General features: G+C 41.0%; 2 protein-coding genes across 2 annotated transcripts; both read left to right on the top strand.

Annotated features, from left to right (window-relative positions):
* The first annotated feature begins 10,128 nt into the window (after positions 1 to 10,128).
* On the top strand, positions 10,129 to 14,600 carry LOC131890975 (mucin-2-like). The gene is made up of 2 exons (XM_059240437.1): positions 10,129 to 10,398; positions 10,554 to 14,600. Exons 1-2 carry the CDS (start codon positions 10,296 to 10,298, stop codon positions 13,826 to 13,828), a joined length of 3,378 nt encoding a protein of 1,125 aa, XP_059096420.1. The 5' UTR covers positions 10,129 to 10,295; the 3' UTR covers positions 13,829 to 14,600.
* A 4,115-nt stretch (positions 14,601 to 18,715) lies between these two features.
* LOC131890543 (zinc transporter 7-like) lies at positions 18,716 to 22,393 on the top strand. The gene is made up of 4 exons (XM_059239906.1): positions 18,716 to 19,261; positions 20,732 to 21,077; positions 21,539 to 21,763; positions 21,855 to 22,393. The coding sequence occupies exons 1-4, from the start codon at positions 18,960 to 18,962 to the stop codon at positions 22,086 to 22,088; spliced, it is 1,107 nt and encodes a 368-aa protein (XP_059095889.1). The 5' UTR covers positions 18,716 to 18,959; the 3' UTR covers positions 22,089 to 22,393.
* Positions 22,394 to 23,662: the final 1,269 nt, after the last annotated feature.

The raw sequence follows: 23,662 nt of genomic DNA, 5'->3' as shown, positions 1-23,662 counted from the left end.
AACCCTAACCACGCCCACAGGCGAGAAACCAATCTAACGGACACGGCATTGACAATCAGAAAAATTGGACGATGAAATGGCTGGCATCGTTGGCTGGGCGAGGCCTCCCTCTGACCTTAGATAACATCAATAAAAAATGATTTCAACATTGACTGAAATGAAGTTCGAGGTGGTCTCGGAGGCTCACTTGCAACTCACACCCCTAGAAATGGCAATCCTGACTTTTTATTTTATATTAAAATATGATCGGATAAATAACAAAATGACGTGCTACAATAATGAGACACACACTTAGCGACCACAGCGTACGAGTATGAACAAAAATATCAAACACATGAACGACTGAGTTATGTTTAGCGTTATGCTGTACCTGAAAAAGATCAAGTCATATTGTTCACCAGCCTTGGGGTATTCCCGCACTCCATCGATTTTCTTAGTGAGATTCATTGAAAAAAAAATCAAAAATAGACAAAATATGAACGCACCGAATGGGTTTGGTCAATTCTAATGTCCTTTGGATCCGTTTAAAGGATGAAAACTAATAACACATTTCAATTTATTGAATGGGGATTCTATGGCGAGAATAAGTCTGTCAAACACTCCCGAGATGTGTATCGAATAAAAAGTACATCTACCCTCAACTGAGTGACAAGTGTCCTAACGGTCACTCGTATATTTATTAGGATGATTTTCAAAACTAGAAATTGCTTTATCATGACAGACCCTTCATATTGTTTTCCATACACTCAAATCTTGATGATTATCCGATGACGATGTTGAGGGTTCGAGGCCAGACTAAGCGAGATTTCTTTCGCTCCCAAACCCGACTATTCTCTTGTTTTTTATGGAGGCCTCTGGTGAATGAATGAATGAATGAACGAATGAAGCTGTACCAGCTGCCAACTCATTTCTTTCGTTCTAAGTTCCTTTAAGAAAGGAAGCCGATTGTCCCGAAGCCGGAATGAGTCAGGCCTTGACAGAGGTGCAGCTTTAATTATTGAACGTACTCAAATTAGCTCGACAAACTCAAGGATACGCGTGGAGAATCTTGAGTACTGTGCTTACGTAGATCATGGATTCATTTCCCAAGCTATGAATGATGATCTCAGTGTCTCTAAATAGTAGGCTTTAAAGCAGAACATGTCAAGACGTTGACCTTGGTGTGCATGAGTTTAGGTCTCTCTCTTGAGAATTGCTGCCGAATTTGAAAGATCTCAAATGCCATGGGAGAGGTAGATTTTGATCAAATCATTGAATGAAACAAACTAGGTGTGTTTAAGGCAACGGCCCGATAATTAGGTTTTAATTGGCAATTGCACGCAGGGCAGGGAGCCTAAATTTACCTCCATCAACACTTTCAAGTTCCTTGGTTTTAAATCAAATAGAACCGTTGCTTTTAACGCCAATGACAACGGAGACGCTCTCGTTCAAAATGTGGTTGTCAAGTCTGATCCAATTCGTGGTGAAGGAGCAAGAAACGGAAGTCAATAAACGTGATTGACAGAGCAAATCGTCCAATAAATCTCACACATGACCAACTTTAAATGATTGCACCTGAATATGTGCCTTCCGAATCGTCATTTCAAATTGAAATGATCCTTTCGAAAAGGATGATGCTTGTTAGCATGATAAAAACACCCGCCAAACTAACTACGACATGATCTTGGCATTTTGACTTGAACATCTTCATGAACCTTGAGCACCTTGCTTCCCTTTGGGTACCAACTTCACGTAGAGCTGGTTTCAAAAATAGCTTGAATTTGAATCGTGTCAAGGCACAAAATGTACCGCAAAGATTACGTCTTGCCCTCCACAAAAGGAAATAACGTAATACTGGTTGATCTTTTGAAGATTATGCGCTTTTTGAAAACGGTGTTTATTACATACCGTAAACGGACATCAAAGTCATGATTGGTTGGTTGGTAGCATGCTGGTTTTTCTCCCAAAGCATTGCGGAATCAAGTACAGTATAAGTTAAAAGCGATATGCCAAAAGCCAACTCCTAGCCACAAATTCTGGTAGTTTTTGTGGTTTTATTGTCGATACTGCAAGACTCCACAAGTGACATAAATCACACCAAAAATTGACTTTTGGGTACAAGTGCCGTTGACAAGGAGGAAGTGCCATCTTTTCCTTCTAAAGCCATTTGCTGTGGATGATCCTTCTTGTCATTGACATATTTTGGGGAACAATCAGTCACCTCATCAAAGTATTTTAGGAGGCCAATGGTAACTTTGATCGCAATCAATGAGTAAGACAGATTTACGGCATGTGTTAAAATGAAGATTATTAGAGCACAAGATACAAAGAAACAGAAGTCAAGGTGGTGTGAACAACGTGTGCACTCTTGTCAAGTCGATGAAGACGATTTCCGCTCATTTCCTCTCAACTTCCGCTCAGGTTTTCTTGAGAGTGAAAAACTGTTGCCGAAAAGTGCCTTGGGGAATGCTCCATAACGATTGCCGGAACGGAAAATGGTCCGTAAATCAAAGTATCGCAAATGTTCAAGAGGGTGGTTTTGTGGCTCTGTGTTGCTTGGAAATTACGGCAAGTCAATAAAGAGACCTGAGTTTGATATTGTTGCGCAAGAAAATGTGCATTCGTCGGTTTGGAACATCAACTTGAGATCTTGAAAATGAACCTATTTCTTTAGAATAATTGAAAGGAAGTTTAAGCTAACAGTACCGCTAGACGAAAACTTGCGACAACTTTGTAACGCAAAAAAACAAATGTTTAACAGAAATATTACTTGTTTAAGTCGTTCTCGTTCTTACTTACATTTACGATTTGAACGAGGTACCGGGTGCGCCATATTATCGTCTACATGTTGATTTCAAAGGACTCATGAAGTAGAACTCATTTGTAAATGAGTTGGAGAGCTTAAGACATCAAATTGAAGCTGGAAGCCATACATCCAATAATTACAATTCTCAAATACACCGTCTTTGACGGTCAAACAGTGCTTGAGTCTGGGGACAAAGTTGTCGAATATCTTCTTTATGCACCCATTGTCCGTGGCGGCCCATGTCTCACCAACTGAAGGCTTCAGCTTGCCCACATTGCTGTGGATGGTGGCACAGGCCTTGGAGAATACCCCGGTGGTGACATGGAGCTTATTGATACTGTAATCCGAGGTGCGGTGGATGCCAAAACTATTGCTAATTTTGATGGCAGTCTCACTTTTGTCAAGTTTGGCCACAACCCTCTTTCGCAATTCTTACAAGTTTAAGAGGCTATGTTGTCTATTTCTGAATTCAGACTGCCAATATGATCGAAAATGGTTGGTAGTGATCACATGCAAGCAATCAACAAGCAACAGGCCTCCCATTGACGCGGTTATAGGGGGCCAAAAATAAGTGTAGACGATAATATGGCGCATCCGGTATATATATTTTTGGAAACATATGCACCCTCGTCTTGCCCTTGCTCGGGATCTCAATGGTTGAAATGAACTTTTTGCTAGTATGATCGACGATCCTATATTTGGGATGACATCAAATGTGATTTCTGTGACCTTAGCCATCTTTTAGACGTTCAGAAAAGCAAGAGTTTTCAATTGATTTTTTGCGAGCTGTTCATGTGATTGATCTTACTGAAAAGTGAGCAAATATTCAAACAAGAGGGGAACCAAGGATGAGACAAATCCTGAACAGCGGTGGCCAAGGAAATATCTCACATTCATACGAATTAACCACAATCTAACTAAGTTCCGTCTTTTATGGAGCCGTTATTACGGAAACTGAGCAGATTCAATATCATATTGTGCTTTGCACGCCATGCGTGATTTTTATGCATTTGCACAATTATTATGGAAAAAATGCGATCAAATGTTGTTGTTAGGATTTGATTGAAAAGATGGGACTTATTCATATTAATGCATTAAATTCGCATCAACAAGTGATTGAGATCATTGATTGCATTTGAATTGAACCAAATATTAAATGTTATACATTTCCAGCCACTTACGAAAAATGCCTCTTCATTTCTGTTCAATAAACTTTGCCATTTAAGCCCAAACGACTAGATATACAAGCAGCCAATCCTTAAGACACAATTAAATGGCAAATAACCATAAAACAAGGAAAATTGAAAACACTGGTCCATTTATTACGGTTTGCTAAGGCAATGTAATGAAAGAGGCAAGAAAGGGTTGCCCAAAATAAAAGGGTCCGTAATTTCCTCCAATCTTCAATTCAAACTATCTATTATTCTTTTGGGAGACTCTTCTGCTTTATTGTAATTTTATCGTCCCTTGGAAATGTACTTTTAACAAATTTGCATCTAAAATGTACAAAAAAATCAATAATCTCTCTGAATCCTCGGCCAAGGGTATTCTTGTTTAAAATCACGAAAAAATTACTTGAACTAAATATGAGTGAAAAAGTTGCAACTGCATTCTGCCTTAAAACAGATTTCCGATCTCTGAACAATATAAGAAACCGTTCTTTCGTGCTCAAAGCACGTCTTGTTGGGCATGAGATACTAGATTGTGACAGCCTTGAACCTGAATTTTTTATCACCAACATTGCCTCATAGGAATGCATAGAGAATTTGTATTCGTATGCAAGCCCTAAAAGTTCTTTAGCATCCTCAAAAGTGAAGACGGTGTTAAAATAACCTTTTCGATGCACCCGGGCAAAGACAGTGTAATTCCAAAAACGTTCTTGACTATATTCTAGAATTTTCATTAGAAACTTGAAATTCTGCTTTTAACAAAAAGTGACATTTGTAGTTTCAGAATTAGAAACTATAGTTTTAAACTCACAAATACTGTACCCTGCTTCTTGAATGTAAAATATGTTCTTGCTCTAAAATGAAACCTGATCATTAGACACAGACCAAAAACGTTTTACATAAGAAATATTTTTCATACATTTTGGGATTTGGGAGCCCCCCAAAAATATTCTTGTCAATTTTCATTTTTTGACCTTTTTTATTTTCTTCCTGTGATGATACGTAACGAAGAGAAAGATAACTTCTGAGAACAACGACTTTATTCAGTTGTGGATTAAATAGGACACAAATCAAATCATTAAATGTGGAAAAGTGCCCTAAGCAATAGCACTAGACTCTCGAAAAAAATCAATTGCATACTGTGCCATAACATCGGAATCACTTAAAAAGTTATGCTAGGAAAAATAAACGGCACGGAAACAACAAACCGAGACGTTTTTGGTTAACATAAAATCAACATATTTGAGTTGTTTTGAGTAACATAAAAAATGACATATTTGGGCCAAAAATCCAACATATTTTGTCGAGGCCTACTAATCATGAATCATAAGTTCCTCTTAATTTCATGTCACGAAATTGATCTTGTTCAGTAGGTTCATGTCTTCTTGTTCAAATTTGTCCCTAAAGGTGATCAAAACGGATGCCAGAGGCCAAAACGTGACTCTATATCTAGCTTTTTCTTGTTACTCGCTCTTTTCATCTTATTAGCTATTAGCCCTCTAGTAGATATGACTCCCGAAAATGTTATAAATTCATCACCATAGACTGAGAACAGTACCGTAGTAGAGCACGTTGGGCTCGACCTTGACTTACTTCCACCACGAAAGTCAGACCATTTGCGTTGCAAACATTCGCCCCAAGCCCCATCTATTCTGCCTACGGGCTTTCAGTCAGCTTAGGCACTTTCGTACCAAAATGAAAAGTTTCGACTAAGCTACAACAACGATTTGGCAACTATCCAACAATCTGCGTTGTGGTTAGGAAAGGTCTAATTAGACATGGTCAACTTGAATTCTCGATTTCCGACAGGTTCCTCATAACCTCGTTACTGCGACGTGGCACAAACATTGTTGCAAGACAAAAAGTTCGCGTCCATTATGCGATTCGCAAACATTCGAATCAAAATATTGCTTCTGGTAGAAGTGTGGAGTCTATCACTACGAATTTGCAGTGCCTTACGTCTACGATCTGGGGCCCAAGCTGAATGAAGTCTTGCACATTACAGGAACCGCGTTGGCAAACACGTTGATCTTTAACTTGTGCTTATGTTCGCTTTCTTGTAATTATGCCATAGTGATTACTTCCCACAACACTTTCAAAAATGTGACTTATGGGATCACAACACGGTTTTGGAGTAGAGTTCCGGTTTTGGCAGGCTCAAAGTGGAAATGAATCAGTTGCTTCCTTACCCCTCGCCGAAAAAACATCCAAATCCCACCTAATCTTATTCATCGGTATTTTGTTCTCCCCTTGAATTCCTCCCTCTATTTACTCGCTAGAGTTGGACCTTGAATTTCCAAACATGATCTGAATTAGTTCGTTTACACAGTCCTTAAATTCGTCTTATGCCATTAGATATTGTAGTATTTTCCGGAGTTTGTGGTCAAGACATGGCGGAAGAGTTTTACACGCCGAAGACGACTCTCATCTCATTGGCGAAGTTCGTAATTACTGAATCTCATTATTTGTTCTCAATTCCGCGGTTTTGGTGGTTGAGCGTCACCACAAACCAGATCAGAACCGTGTTCAATTTGGACTCAAAAATTTCGATCTGAAGATGTCGGATCTGTTCCAATGTAGGTGGTTTCCTCATGCACCAGCAAATGTTGTGTTAAACGGTTCATTGAGTCCATGATTAACGCACAAAATCGGCGATGACAAGGTTATCCCCAAACCCACGTCGATCTTTGGATAAACATTACAAGCAGATGGAGCACAGAGGGAGGACCTCTGCTATTAAGGACGAGATGTTGTGCTCATTAATGATTTGATTTTGGGGATAAATCGAATCTGACAGATCAGTTTAACCCATGTTTTTTATAAGAAAAAAGAACTTTCTTCTGTTGTCCAGACTAGACCCACTATATAGTGGCTCTAGTCCAGACTAATGCTAGTTTTACATCAGTTATAGAAAGTCTTTATTGCAAGATTCGTTTTCTCAATGGATCACAATAGTGTTATAATCTGTTCAATTTTATATATATACTGTTCAATTTTATATATATACTGTTCAATTTTATATATATACTGTTCAATTTTATATATATACTGTCCCATTTAGGGTTCAGGGTCCGCCATTCGAGGCGATGATCCACTGCAGGGGGGATCATCATTACATCAGTTATCACACCACACATTTAAGAGTTCCTTGGTTGAAAATAAAAAAAAAATGTTCGAAGATCGTTTTTACGCAGGCCCACACGTCTTTCAAGCCAATCACTAAGCCCAAATTTGGTGATAGTAGGATTTCCTTATCGATTGAGATCCTCCCTCGATTTATGTGAAACAAACCAAAACCGTTCATATCTTGAATAAGCAGATTTCTCGAGGCAAAATTATGCATCAAATGAAGGTGAATGATCAAGTACTATCAGAAAGATGTAAATTTTGAGTGTCTTCGTGGTCTTCCAATTCCAACTTTGTTCAGGAGCCCTCTCTAGTCAGAAATATGTACCAGCCATTTTAACCCCAAAAAATCAATAAACGATAGAATTTCGCTATATGACATGCCTATAAAACCCACTTAGCAACTTGTGGGTCAAAATACAAAAAGAAATAAATATTACCTATCCAAATGTTTGGCGAGTGAAACCCGATTGAGGAAAATGGCGAATGAATAGCAACCATAAAGCATAGGCAGCACTCTCACGTTTAAAATTAGAGCAATAATGTACCTAATCTGATAGCACATTCATATCCTGGAACGTCTGGTTGGATAAAAAAACAAACAAACTATAAATCGAGTAAAAATGTATACAAAACATGTTTGGAGGGGGCTTTGGCATTTTCAATGTTAAACAAAGGAAAGACAAGAACCCTGAGCGCAAATAAAATCCAAATCCAGTGAGAATACGTGCCATGAAAATTAAAATATAAAAAAGCCAATTATGCTCTGTGAGCACTCACCTATTTGACAAATATAAACAAGTGGGATTCATTGTGGAACAGTAATTTTCTTTTTGTACTGCTTTCATTTTTAAGCATTGTTTCAAGGTCGAAAGGTGGTGAATGACTTGATATTCATCGGGCGGTCACTACGCGTATATGCGAAGGAATAGTGCATACAAAGAGAAACAATTGCTGATTGGAAAGAAAGTTCATAGGGCATCATTCCTCCACACAGATGGCCTTTCATTTTCTCTTGAGTTCATGAAATTCGTATTGACTTGGGCACAATTTTCCTCTTTAACTGCCCTATCGGTTCTTCTTTTTTTGGACATTTTTCTTAGTTATAGAACACTTTTACTTACTCACCGTTTAGCTTTGAATGAATCTTAGTTATTCTACCCTCGCAGCAATTTTTCTTGGAAGATTAATTACATCAACGATTAAGGAATTGCGGCAACAAAACAATCAATCAGCAAACTGAATGTCATGCTTTGAAAATAGCAATCATTCCAAGATCCTTTCAAGCTACTGTTTAGTTGAGAGGACCGGTTAATCTCTCGCTGGTTTATGTACTCCCTCTCTGTCTCTCATTCTCCTTCTCTTCCGTTCAATGCGCCTTAAAGTAATCCATGGTAATCAAGCTTTGGATGATGCATTGATGTAGGACACGATCTTGAGAATTGAAACGTCTGTTTTGCTATGTATGAGAGGAAATCCCAGAGCCCAATTCAAGCCAGGCAACTGATGTTTCTTTTTTGAGGCGTCGCCAACATTCCACCCATCCATCTATCCACCTTCTTAGGGGTTGGTTGACCTTGGCTCAAAATCAATTGAAGTAGTTTTGTTTGTACCACGTCGAAGGGGAATAAAAAGGTAATCAGCATGACTTTTAGGCTGAGTGACAAAGTGGGGGGAAAATTGAATTGACACTGGCATTCCTACAACTGGAAGAAGTCATGGTCATTGGCACTGTTCATGAGATCTTTTATTCCCAATTCTGGTCCAAGTGGGCACAATTGCCACTTCAAAAACGGATCTACCCCGAGGGTGAGCGATTAGGGCAGAAAATGGTCAAGACGTTGTTGCAAAATCACTTCCGATCGAACCTATGGATAGGAGACCCACGTCCCTCTAAGCGTTGTCCCAACTTATTCGATCCGCGAGCGAAGAAAACTGGTCAATCCACTTGTGATCTCCATAACTCTTAGCCCCAACGAGGAGGAATGTCTTGGAACCACTGTCCAAACCAATCCAAACGAGTGGCCCGAAGATGATAAAAAGCATGTACAAGAGTTTTCATGCTTGATTCGAAACAGTGCGGATGGCTCAGGAGAGGCCGATATGAATGACCCTCAACCAGTTGTGAACCTGAGACTCAGACAAGGCTATCTGTTGCCTCCAGGCATACGACGTTGTGGATGGAGATAAATAGAATTTCTTTCTCAGTCCCTGAATCATGCCACCCAAAAAACACATGAGACGAACATCGATTGGGATCCTGATTTGTACCTATTTTGGAATTATCCAGGTCGAATTAATTGTTAGAAGGATAGTTGTTCTAATATGAAGCACATACCAATATTGATGATAAATTATCGGTGAATACTCAATGAAATTTTGTCTTTTGTTGCTGCTTGACTGGAATGTAGTTTTTGCGATGATATTCTGGAGCAAATAAGAACATGGATGGCTTTTGGCTGGGTTTCAATTAATCATCAAAGAGGTCTGCCTACTCGAGCTTCTCATAATGTTGGCATTGTTTGCTTCTGGCGTTTTTCGATTTCCTCCCGCTCCATAAAACTCCTGGCTTCCCACCCGTGTCCTCTGTGACGAGTGTCCTGAATGAAGGACCACAATGGCAATCCCTATTCAACCAACAATTACATAGCCAAGGGGGGAATAACAAGAGACAGAGTGCCCCTCGATCTTCCGGTTCAGCTTAGTTTCGAATCATTCTTCGGACACCTTATTAAGCCTGCGAACTATTTTTGATTCATTAGCACATGTCTCAGGACGAATTCTCGAAGGCAACTTGACCAGGATACTCCAAAGAACAAATGACTCAATGGTTTTCGGGACAATTCAAGTTCCGTTGAAGAAAAGAACAAGCCTATTCATCCGCTCGATTCGATGCGTCAAGTTGCGATCCAAAGTGGAAGCGGTTTCTTGTGACGCCAAACGCGCGGCTTCCTCCCAATTGGTACAAGCTTCGTACGAACTACCTCAGATATCCTTGCTAAGAACTAAGAACTAGCGACGACGCAACAACGTGCGTCAACAACCACTCACCCATTCACAACCAAAGTCAAAACCTTCATCCAAGCCATGCGTCAGTAGTGAGAGTGATCTCCAGATTGCGTGTTGTTTTTGAGTGAAATATTCTAAGTGAAATGTGACCTGATTCTGACGATTGAAGTGCCAAAGACAGATGGAAAATCAAACTTGCCAATAAGATGGGACATTTCAGTGACAGAGTGAGCATCAAGTCGATGTCGACGTTCTTTCTTGTGTCTAGTCAGTTAATCCTCGCAGCATGGGGGAAACCCATGGAAAATGGTAAGTTGAATATCTCAGAATTTTCTTTCTTGGCTAAAGGTAGTTGACCTTGTGTCATGAACACTCGTTTTGAGCACCACACCACTGACCGTCTGACCTTGATCAGCATGAGAGAAATCATTCTCAAAGACATTGGTTCTTCTTTCACTTTGCAGGTCAAAGTGTTGTTGGCAGAGAGGGCGTGATTATTGATTGTCGAACACAACACGATTCCTACTTCCCAGATCCAGATGACTGTAGATTCTTTTATCATTGTTCGGATTGGACTGGACTTGAGAGAAAATCATGTGGGTCCTTGTACTTCCACCACCAGAAAAGGGTCTGTGATTGGCCATACATTGTGCGAGAGATCAGGCCTGAATGTCCAGACGAGCGAAATCTTCCACCATTGCCAGAAAATAAAGTGGTAGCTGTTGAAACAACGGAGAAGGCCACTTTTGACGATGGGAGCTACATTAGGTTTGAGCCTAACCCAGAGAACAAGTTTAGGTTTCCAACACCGAAACCTCGACGACCAGTCAAGAACCCAGTAGTCTTCCAGGAAAGCGACTTCATTACCAATACCCTCAGACCTACACTTTTAATAAGGGAACATGAACCTGTCCGACCATCGCCAGAGGTGCAAGTGGTCCAACTGTCTGTACCTCCGAAAGTACCCACACCTTCCCGAGCAGAAGCACCTCGACACTTGTCTTTTAAATCTGAGAAAGACGTCCAATTTATTTTGGTTAAGAAAAAGGAGCCTCAATCTCCATTCTCATCAGGATCGACAGCTTGGGTTTCTTCAACTACTGAAGCCCCAGTGACGGTCGTCAAAACCTTACCATCTAGAGACATTGTCAAGTCGTTACCCACACCGCAGCCTATTTCAGTCCCAAGCTTCGTCCAGGAACAATCAACGCCAACTCCTGCTCCAGTTCGCAAAGAAATCCAAAATGCTAGAAGGCCTTTGTTTGATCCAGCCTCACGTCCCAATATCCTCAAGAAAGATAGGAAAAAGCCAATCAGCCGCACAACCACCACCACCCGAAGTCCGGTTCGAACGCTACCCGCCCATCGATACTCGCCCAGCCTCCGACCCCCTATTTTCACGACTGAACGACCCAAGAGGAACGATTTGTACTGTTCAGGGCCACGATGTTTTAGGCCTCGGAAGCAAGACAGAGGGACATTCAAGATCAAAGCTTCTAATGGAGATGATATCGAAACGATCTTTGAGCAGGCCTTGGACGTAGAAGACGCCGATGTAGTTAAACGCAAGTCTGAAATCAAAAAGCTTCTAGAGGCTGCCAAAGTAGAAAATGTACACAATTCAGATCTGTCAGATCCTGAGGAGTTCGTGTCCGACAACGAGGAGGAAGCCAAATTGGATTCCAGTACAATTAGTTCCTTAAAAGTACCGCCGTCTGAGCGTAATGAAACATACACCACAACGCCAAAGCCAAAGGTTGAGATCAAGAGCACACTGTCACCGTTTAGAAAGGCCAATGAGAGGCCCGAATTCCTGGAGGTCATTAAATTAAAAGCGGAAGAGTTTAAGGAGAAATTACTGAGCGAAGAAGTTTTTGCGGAGACAACAGAGATCTCAACTCAACAGGAGGGTTCAGAGAGAATTGTGGTGACAGTATCCAAAGAAGTGTCTACTTCAATTGGAACATCTAAAGACAATGAAGTATCAGGAGATAGGGAGGATATCACAACAGAACAAGCAGAAACGATAGAAACAACAACTCAGATGACAAGCTCAACAATGTCAACAACAAATCAACCAGAGTTAATTTCCAAGTTGTCAAGCACGGAATCAATCGCAGAGGAGGTTAAGGAGTTGTTTGAGGATGCCCAAAATCCAGATGACTCTTTGATCATCGTAAGACCCTCTCATTTTAACCATGATTTGATTGAATCCCTTGGCGAAGTCGAGGAGACACTGATTGTGGTTCCAAGTTCCCAAGTAAGAGTCAGCACAGAAGTCGCAACAAGCACGGATTTGAACAAAAAAAACGAGATGATTTCACTGGACGAGGCAAATGAGGAAGACGTTGATGCATTGCAAGAGACACGCCTTCACTCAACTTCAGTCACAACCATGGATTCAGTTGATGATATAGAAGATGTTCAAGCGACAGAAATTCCAACTGAAGAGCCAACTGAGGTTCCACCAACGTTTGAACCAATGATTGAAAAGGACAAGCCAAACAGCGTTGAAATGTTGACCTCTGTCTTAGACATATTTAACGTCACAGCTTTGTTTGAGCACCTTCAACAAAAGCCCATGGCACAAAAACTCCAACAAGTGACTCCTGATTCTTTGGGAAATTTACCCGAAGAGCAAGTTTCCAACCAAGAAGTGATCTTTACTGAAATCGAATCTTCAGAAGCTCCTCCTCCCGTCGGTAAAATTGAAACCGTGGACCCACTTGAAATTTCGGAAGAAGAGAATGACGAAACCACCATAGCTGCCACAACTCTTGCCACCAGCACTGAGCTACCAACAACTATTCAACCCGAAAACCTTGCACCTTCCTCTGAATTAGTCGACATTCATGTCGTTCTTCCTGCTGGCCATAAAACAAAACAAGACGTGACTACAACAGAGCCCATCACCACCTTTGAACTCGGCACTTCTTCTTCGCCCATTGACAGCACCGAAGCCGAAACCACCACGATCTCACTTTCCGAAGCGGAATTACAGGAGACTGATGAAGAAAGCACAACATCTGAGGCTACAACTATTAGCTCGGTTACTGAGAACGCCGTAACCATCTTAGCCTCGACCACACTTGATTCATTGAATACTGAGGCACCAATTACCGTTACAGCCTCAACTGTTGTGTCCACAACATCAACAACTATTACCACTACCACTACTACCACCACCACCACTACCCACACTACAACTACTACTACTATAGCAGAGACCTCAGAGGTGCCCTCATTCACGTCTCGTCGAGATCAGATTCGACAACGGTTCTTGTCCAAATCCAGACCCTCAAACACGAAATCTATCTTGGATCAACTGCAACAGCAACAAGAAAAAGCTCTAGAAGCAACCCGTCGAGAAAACAGTTTCAAGGCCATTGAGGCTGCCAAGAGTGATGAGGAACCCGGATCTACATCCAATGCATCGAATCCAGCATCCACCGACAAGGGTGACTCCGTCCTGTCAGTACACAGAGATAGATTGAGTAACCTTCGAAAACAGTTGTTCAATCGAGCTCCGCCCACCACAACTAGTCCAAAACCCGAGGGTTTACCTGACACGTCCTCCACAAAACTCACCGAGGATTCCAGGGAAAGGCGGAGAAGCTCTCCATTCTTTGACAGATCAGACCCTTCGGAAGCGGCAGAGTCTGTTGTGAGACCCTCGTTTCAAGCCGCCACATCTGCTAGACAGAGTGTTCGTTGCCGTGTTTTGAAACTAGCTTGCTGAGTGACCATTGTCAATGCGTGAAAGAAGGACAATTTTGAGCGTTGTTTGTACTTGAAGAACGCCAACGAGCATGTTGCCCAGGGTTGCGTGTAATTGCTTCTCTTCTACACCTATCCTTGAAATGGTATGTCTATCTTTATACATTTCTGGACGGCCAATCCTAGGTCCTCTACTCAGACCATTGAAAATGCAGGTTCTTGACAGGATAAATGCTTGAACTTTGCGGCCAAATAAACATAATTGTTAACTCTGGTCTTTGCCTTTTAACTTACCGTCGTGCTCGTCCAATCGAAAAACTAACAGTCAGGGTCGCGTCATAAGATATGCGAACTGCAACCAGATACTAAAATCCCTTGAATGTTGAACTGCCGGCTATAATCAGGAATGTGCATTCGGAAATGGGAGCCGTAAATGGCAGGCGCTTGTTACTTGAATGAGAAATCATTGGCTTTTCGTTGTTTATCCCTCCCCTTAAATCCTCGCAAATTTTTTGACCTTAATCCAAGGCACGTTGTACTTTGAAATCATCGACAAGCAAGAAAGCATATAATTAACATTATTGCTCGTTAGTATTTGAACAACAAGATGAACATTCCTCATCCATTTGACAGCAACTACATCAAAGAGGTCGAACAAATCCGTATGGAGGAAACTAACCATATTCTGACAAAGGAACACAATACGGTTGTGTCTGGACAACGGATGTGCAAAAGCTACCGGTGTTCGTGATCTTTTTGACAGCACTCGGATGTCTGACATTTTCGATTGAAACTTCAATACTAAATCAGATCGGTGTAACGGTTACATGCGGATATTATGAAATATTAAACGCCCTTTTCCAAACGATCATGTTTGATCTGTCTGTCAGACGCGAATAGATCCCCACGTGTCGTTAGTCTTTTAGCTCGACCCTTTTCTCTGGCTACATTTTTGAGGTGAAAAGAGCTTCTGAAACTCAAAACTCAAAGACTAATCTGATTCATGGTCAAATCGAAGAGATCGATCACATTAGGGATGGTCAGCCAAGTTGTGATTTTGGTCGATAACTAAGGATTATTATGCTCTGATAACTCTCGCTCCATTCTTTTAAAATGGTGGCAATTGAAGTGATTCTTTGATTTGAGGTACGAATATCCCTGGTATTCCCAAAAAGCATCACTTATGTTCTAACAGCATTTTTTAAGTCTGTCAAAGTCGCTCATGAAAATGGATGTCTTGGAAGCACCAAAAGTGCTCAACAGGACCCAACCTAAGATGAAAAAGTGTTACTTTTCAATAGATAGTGATGCATCAATGTAGGGCTTTTGAATGAGCCAAATGAATAAAGGGTGCCTATTTTGCTCGAGAGTGACATTCCCTTCAGCAAGACTCACAATTTCTTAAGGAATGGCCCGATTGGCGTGAAATTTGGCCAAGGTGTTTCCCAAACGCTTTCCCTGAAATGGTATCAATAGCAAAAATCAAATTACTTGATCGCGTTCAAAGCAAGTTTTGCATGAAACATAAATTTGGAAATATACTAGATACTTGTATCAATTTGTTGAAGAGTAATTGGCAGTTGAAGATCGGTGACTAGAATATAACACAATTAGAAATGGGAACTAGTCGTGATTCAATTAACTTTTGGGCAACGTAATTGTTAGTTCCATTTATTGCATTTTTTTGCAGGTAATTAGCCAATTGTCAATTAAAGATTATCCCCATTATTGATGCTGAGGAATAATTGCAATTGCATGTTTCGCATATATCAAAAGCAATATTTGGCTCCATTGTAGTCGCATGTTTTGCATTTCAAATGCATTATTTGGCTAAATTGGATATTACTAACACATTTCCCTTCACAGAGGTAAAAATACCCTTTAAAGTTTCGACGGAAACTCCCGAAACATCTTGGCATTTTTCTACCTTAAAAACTCATTGGGAACTTCTTTGATATCATTACTTTATGGAATTCTGGCCCACATAAAAAACTTAGATACCTAAAAACATTACAAAAGCTAAAGTTTTCAAAAACCTATTCAATGTATATTGGGAGCCCACTTAGTTAGCTCTTGAATGTAATTCATGATATCATCTATCTCACCGCTACTTAGTTACATGGGACTTAGTGGTCCAAATTTCATCGGTTTTAGCCCCAAAATGCTCCGGTTATACAATTTCCCAAAGAATTAATATTAATTTACAATATCAAAAAAGGAAAGATTATTTTTCTCTTTCTTGCATAGTCTCACAATAGCTAAAAATGCCAAATAATGTCACTTAAAACACACTAAAAGCGTAATTTTTTGAAAAATGTGTTTTACAATCATCAAGAGTACACTTAGGTACGCATTCACTTCAATTCTGAAGACAATGCCTATAACAGACAATGCTATAGATTTGGTCGTTTCTTGAAGACTTTGTTGAACCTGATTAAAAATAGCTTTTTTAAGACTTCATTGATATTTATGAAATTTTAAGTGACCGCCCAGCAATATGTTCTTTTGACGATTCCAAAATAAATTTTCAAAAATCTGCTTTTTTGAGGGTTTCAGATATGGTTGTGTAAGATTTTAAGTTACTTTGAAATTATGGAAGAAAAAGAAAAAATAAGCTTCATTTTCGTGATATTAAAAATTGATATTAGTTCTTTGGAAAATTAAATTAACATATAACCGGGGCATTTTGGGGCTAAAAACGATGAAATTTGGACCACTAAATCGCATGTAATTAAGTTGCGATGAAGTAATAAAATCAAAGTTGCTCCCTATGATTCTTTTGAGGTAGAAAAATGCCAAGCTGTGTGTGGGAATTTCTCTGGAAACCTGATAGGGCTTTTTGAACACCGTGGCTTATTAACAATTTTCTCTTTTAGCATCTTATCATTTACATTTAGCCTTTTAGGGAAGAGAGTACATTAAATTAACCTGGATAAAGGTAGGATTTCAAGCCTATTATTTTTTGGACATTTTCGTGGACAAATCTCAATGAGTTTACTAACTCCATAGAGCAAGAAGTATGGACAAAGTGCCGCGTAACCTGGACTGCACTTCAGCGAAGCTCATTACTTGTTTTTGATGGCCAGCTGATTTGTTGAAGATATACTCTGATATTGAGCCGTCATGATTATTTAGGTGCCAAAATCACAAACACTGGATTTTTGGATAAGTTTTCCCACTCAATTTTTAATAGTGGGCATGTGGTGTCATGTTGTTTTACTAAATTTTCGTCTCTTTAAGCGGAAGTCTGTACCAAGAATCGCAAAGGTATCTTCATTTTGACGTAATCTACGGTATTTAGGGTTTTGAAGTACTGTTTGACTTATTTTAGTCATTCTCATAGCACAAATATCAAAACGTTGGAAAACCAGTGAATTTTTCGAGATTTTAGGCTAACACATGGTTTTATCTGACCTTCGGAAAGGCCTTTTACTGAACGGTGGATCAAAATTCCGGTGTGTTTGTTGAACTGAAATACAAATCATGTTTGCTATTGGTATAATCTAATACTTAACCCAAGACAATGAATATTATAAATATATAATTAGTTTCAAAATGGCTAGATTTAGACATTTGTAATCTCTAGAGGATGCTTTGTCATAGCCTGTAGCGCAACTTTTTTTTGTCCTATCAATCTGGCACTTTCGAGAGCAAATTGTATTGGTAAATATGGATGAGTTTGACCAGGGACTCTATATGCTTTAGTGTCCTTGGTTTGACGTTCTCTTAGATTTGCGATTGGTTTCATTTTCTAACATTGTCAATGCAATTGTGGCAAACGTTTCTCTTCTTATAGAATCGTGTGGAATCAATTTTCTTTCATGTTTTACTTTGGATTTCCTCACTTTTATTATTATTTCTATTTGATCTTTATTGTGGGTATATCTCCAATTACATTCATTATATCATTGTAGCAGAGACCAAGAGGGTTTAATACCCACGCTGAATACCATATAGTCCCAGAAATTGAAGGTGTTTCCTATAATTTGCACTCAAATATGAGAAAGGCTAACAATAACAATCCCTAAGTATCCACTCATCCTGTGGTTGGAGGATGTGAAACTATACTCCTTGGCCTTAAGCATTTTCTTAATTCATGTTTATGTAGTTAAGCAATGACCAAATAGGTATTGGCGAATGCATCGGGCAAATTTTGCAAAATGACGGAAGGTATCAAATATCTGAAAAGACGTACGCGATCAAGTGGAATCCACCCAGAACCCTTTTACCTAAACAGGGTGCAAAGAAATGGGTTGCTTTTTCAAGATTTCCTTAATAATGTTGAGCCATGCTTTCTTCATTCTAAGGCACTATAGAAATACTTGGCGTCATTTCCCAGATGATCCAAATTCAGCCTCAAGTTGACGAGCCTCCCGGACGAACCAATTTTAACAAAACGAATGTCCGAAATCGAGGTTGAGTGTGGAATTGACCCGCGATCTTGCGCGTCCATGCCGGGTGGGCCCAGGCATGGCCTAGGCCACCTGTCGGCTGTCGTTCCACGAGTCCAAAATATCCCAAACTACCGAAAGCCACTGAAACCCCCAACCCCGAAGTCGCCCTGCTAACCCCATCTTATCCTCACTAACCCGTGGTCCACCGCCGTCCCCGAGGCGAGCATCCAGATTCTGGGCTTGAACCACCCCATGATCATTCATGCATTTTTTCCTCCGATCCACTCTAACCTCATTGAGCCAGAGGGCAGACCATTGACTTACCTACATCCATCACCACGCCCTATCCCACCCTAGAGCCCCTAATAGGTAGTAGTATTCATATCCAAGATCAAATTGACCCATTTTGCGTCCATTTTGATTGATCTGACTCAAGGTTGTCCGGGATCGTCCAGTTTCCACCTGACTTCCTTCTTGGGCTTGCGGTAGTTTAGATCTGTGACGTGAACTTGTGTCAAACGAAAACGAGTGTGCTCTCTGTCTGTGTGTCTTATAACTCTGTGCCTCTGTGTGTCCAGCCCCGCCCCCTCCCCCCCCTTGAATCCGGCCACACCTTCAGCATGAACGCGTTTTGTCCCGCCTCAGTCTTGTTCATCCGGCGGTGATTCGTGATTGATCATCTTAGCGGATTGGCTCGTCTATTTGGTGGCTGGCTGAGCCGGTGGCTCTGGAAGCGCGTGCCCGTGCCCGTGGTGCGCGATGTTGCCCGTGCGGCACAATGATAGCGGTTTCAAGCGGCGCGGTTGGGTGGGTGGCTCGGTGGAGAAGCTCAAGTCTTGGGGCCGTCTGATTTGGTCGGACCCGAATTCTCGGAACCTGTTGGGCTTTTTGTGTCTGAACTTGTCCTTTGCCTTTGTGGAGCTTTTCTACGGGGTGTGGACCAACTCCTTGGGACTGATCTCGGACTCGTTCCACATGTTCTTCGACTGCACGGGCTTGTTGGCCGGACTGGTGGCCTCCATCATCACTAAATGGCGAGCCGATGAGAAGTTCTCCTACGGGTAAGCCACCCATTCTCGTACCGACCATCTTTTGGGGCTGGTCATTGAGGGACACGTAATACACTCAAAGGGAGGAGGGTGCTCTGACGAACCTCATTGGGAATTGAACCCACCAACCCATGGTTGAGACTCACATTCGATTTCAATGAACCCAGCTGAGGCTGAGGCTCCTGGCATTTGATGTCCGTTATCCCTTCGGAACAGAGTCTCAATTGACTAGGTTATCTCATCTCAATTGCTCTGTAAATATACAGGAGTACTGAGTGTTGTACGCCCGTGACTCTTTCGCAATATGTTTTGACCCAAGTGAGGCTGAGCTGGACATGTTGAACCTGTATTGCATTCATGTGGCTAGAGGATTCGAAATATTCGCTCTGACCCAGATATGAACATTCAGAATTGATTCAGGATTGATAATAGCTCCTATTTTCGTGGCTTATTCGCTTCACCGCTTATCCGCTTAACCCCTTCCAAGAACCAATTAAATTCTGCGTCGACCGAAATTCTCAACTCAGATTGGTTGAGGCATAAGGCAAAGCGGTCAAGCGGTCAAGCGGATAAGCCACGAAAATATCTGCTACTGATACAGCCAATTATTTTACTTTGTTTATTTTTCGGGCTTAGGAATGAGGCTTGAAAGCAGAGAGTCATGAAAAAATCAAGTGTCCCGGAAATCCCAGAAAACCCGGAAATCCCGCCCGGTATCCCATGGGATGGGATTTTCGTCAGACTGGCGAGAATTGCTAATGGTTTAATCATTAGCATGGGAAGAGATAATTACTTTACTACTAAGTATTTGAAGCGGAGCAATGAAGATGATGAAAAGGAGANATGTAAAGACATCGTACAAACGTTGTTGATTAAACAAGAAAAATGTCAAAAAGGTAAAGGCAATAAAATAGTTGACTAGAAAGTGATATCCCATTGAGTTCGACCAGAATTGGTTCAATGCACATGAAAAAATAATAGAAGCCCAGTAAAACACAAAGACAAAATATTAACATCAGCCACGAGCCTTTCAAGTAAAGAGAATTCGTCTGGTAATTAATTCAAGTTGTAGGAACATAAATGGGCTCTTTACTTGGGTATGACCATTTCAATGGCCCTGATTTCCTCAGGATTGACCCTAAATGCCGTAACAAACATAGATTTGGGCGTGAGACCGCCAACCGTGGTGACCTACTAAGTAGCCCTCTCTGGGTTGTAACAGTACAATCAATAGCCAAATACAACTAATGTCACCCACCTTTCCGAGGGGACATTTTGACCATCTTCGTCATTCATGATCAGATCTTCACGAGACAAGTATCCCCAGCTATGTGGGATCCAATTCAACGATCCGGAGACACTCGAGTCACTCAGCAAGCATCTTACGAGCAGCCTCAATCCCATAGCAGGGCATCAATCAAAATTATCGTCCAACCCGTGATCCCCAGTCACTAACAATCCTTTCGGTCCTGCTCTTTTTAGTTATGTGCGGGCCGAGGTCCTGGCTGGCTTTATCAATGGCCTCTTTCTCCTGTTCATCTCTTTCTTCATCTTCTCCGAGGCCGTGGAACGCTTGGTCGAACCGCCCGAAGTCAAGCACGAGCGGCTCCTGCTCGTGTCTGTCTTGGGTCTCCTTGTGAACTTGGTGGGCATATTCATCTTCCAACATGGCGGTGCCGCTCACGGCCATTCTCACGGCGGAGGTGGCGGTGGGGACCAACAGGAACATCATGGTCACTCTCACGGTGGAGGCGGACACGGTCATTCGCATGGAGGTCACGGCCACTCGCATGGAGGTGGATCGGGCAACGCCCAAATTATGAAAGGGGTAAATACAGCGTTTGGTTTGGCATTTTTGTTGCTGTTTTGAGCAAGCTCACTGACTCACTACTCACTAAAAAAATAATTTTTTTTGTTGTTTGAAATTTTACCTTTGAAGATTTAGCTGCTTAATGATTGAAATTGATCCCAATATGCGGACTATTTATAAATGTTATTTGAAAAAAAAAAACTTAAAGAATGCTCATGATGTCAAATAACGCCAAGAAGAGGCCAAAAATGAAAAAGGGAATGAAGAAGGAATTTTTTTTCCCGATATTCAATCATTAGAACACACAATTTTGCGCAGGAAAATCAAGTAATGCCGTTAAACATAACTGTCAACATAAAAAAGACTTCGAATATTTTTTTTAAAGTTCTCCTCAAAATAATTCCTGTGGATTGCATCCTCAAATCCGTACCTCATGCATCTTTTTTTTATCGAGGACTCACCCTGTTTTGGTTTTGTAGGTGTTTCTGCATATCTTGGCCGACACTTTGGGCAGCGTTGGAGTGATAGTGTCGGCCATTCTGATGTACATGTTCGACTGGATGATTGCCGATCCCATCTGCTCGATCTTTATTGCGCTCCTGATCGCTTTAAGCGTCTGGAGTCTGGTTTCTGAATCCGTTCAGATTCTCATGCAACGTCAACCCAAGGAGCTGGACGATTCCTTACCCGAGTGTTACAACAAAGTGAGTTGCCAAGACTCAATCCGCGTTAATGTCAACCGTGTTTTGTCCACTCGTATTAGGTTTTCATTCTCCGATACCATGTTCTTTCCAGGTATTGCAGTTAGAAGGAGTGCAAGGCGTGCAAGAAACCCATTTCTGGACCTTGTGTAGTAACTATTACGTGGGTGGGGTCAAATTGGAGGTGACGGCGAATGCGGATCAGAAATACATCGTTAGTCACACGCAAATGATCTTCCGGTCCATTGGTGTCAATCAGCTGTTCGTTCAACTTGACTACGAGTACAACAAGAGTACTTACCAGAACCTCCAGACCTTTTATCACTGACCCGAGATCAAAAGGCCAATAGCCCAGAGATCAGTCTGAGCATTGAACGGCTCTTATGATTCCATGATGTTCTCGATCATATGCATTTTCTGCGTCACAAACTTGACTTTGCGTGGTCTTTTAAAGGACAATTCATTCTGAGGTTCTTTTTCAAAGTCTGAAGTCGGAACTATCTGACTTGGTTATGAATTATCGACTATCAAATTTCAACAACAGTTTTCTACCACATCCCCAATTTTTTCATCCATGTGATATTGTCTCGCCGTGGACATTGTTGACCGAAATATAAATGTTTTCGTGTCTCATCAAGAGAGACTTTTTTGAGGTGACGGGGTTTTTCATCAATTTAATCGTTCAAAAGGAACCTAAAACACCTTGGAGTAGGATTATCCAACGATCTCTAGGTCCATATTTGGCCCTTGATACATCGCACGTCATGCTCATTAGTAGGCCTCGGAAAAAAAATCTTTTGGAGGGCCCAATAGCCACTAAAAAATTGTTTTGTAAGCACCAAATAATTTATTTTCAAGGCCAAAAAATCTCAAATCAAAGATAAAGGCCTGTTCAAAAGCAAAAAAGACGCATAAAAAGACATCATAAAACTAATTTTGCAAAAGTTTGATTCAGTTACCAAAGGTTTCAACATACTTCATCATTTCGAAATCTTTGAAATCAAAAGGCCTTGAAGTTGTCTCCTAACTTGGACCCCCAAATTATTACCCTTAATACCTTAAGCCATGCATGTTTGTAGATCATATTTGGTTCCTCTGGGTGCTTTATTTTAGCTATCTTTCAGGGTGAAGAGACCTGGGCTAAAAATGCAACTGTTTTTATATCTGCTCTTTTACGCGTAGTGAAGTATTGAGGTTCTATTTGCATTTTTAGGAAGGGCTTAAAAAGTATGCATGGGCTTTTTCCTCAACTAGAATTCAGAATCAATTGTAGTGAATGTTAAAATTGACTCTTTTGAGTCCTCCCATCCATTTGTCGCCCCCACCACCCACCCACCCACCTACATTTTTTTTCTCATCAAAATTAGAGGTTCTGAAAGAAAAAAAAAATTGCCCGACAAAAAACTCCAAAAATTTAAAATTTAAAATTTCTCCGAGCCCAACTCATTACATTTGCTCTTAGTCCAATCCAACGGTGTACTTTATTGCGTCTCTCTTTCTTCAGAGAGGCAACCAACAACATCCCAACAAAGTTGAATACTTCCAGTGTGTCGAAATAGCGATCCGAAAACCCAAGATCATGCGTCGGAACGAAACTTTAAACCAATGGTTCAACAAAGACCAAAAGCAATGCATTTCGAGCCAAAACTCGGAATGCAACGCCGCTGATGGATCCACATGAGACTTTACCATCGAGAGTGAGAGCGAAACACCGACAAAAGAGTGAGAAAACTCCGAAACTCCGGCATTGATCCGTTTCCAGTTCTACTTCGCTGGACACGAGGACTTTCGGAACAATTACAGATCTCAAGACATTAGCATCAACACGGAAGGATGTTATTTTATGTTATACGTAAATGACACTCTTTGCGATGGCCCCGACGTATCATGACATAGATAAAC

Source organism: Tigriopus californicus, chromosome 11, assembly GCF_007210705.1.
Source record: "Tigriopus californicus strain San Diego chromosome 11, Tcal_SD_v2.1, whole genome shotgun sequence".
Taxonomy (NCBI): Eukaryota; Metazoa; Arthropoda; class Copepoda; order Harpacticoida; family Harpacticidae; genus Tigriopus; species Tigriopus californicus.
The sequence above is the reverse complement of the archived record's forward strand: the minus strand, read 5'-3'. Positions and strand labels throughout refer to the sequence as shown.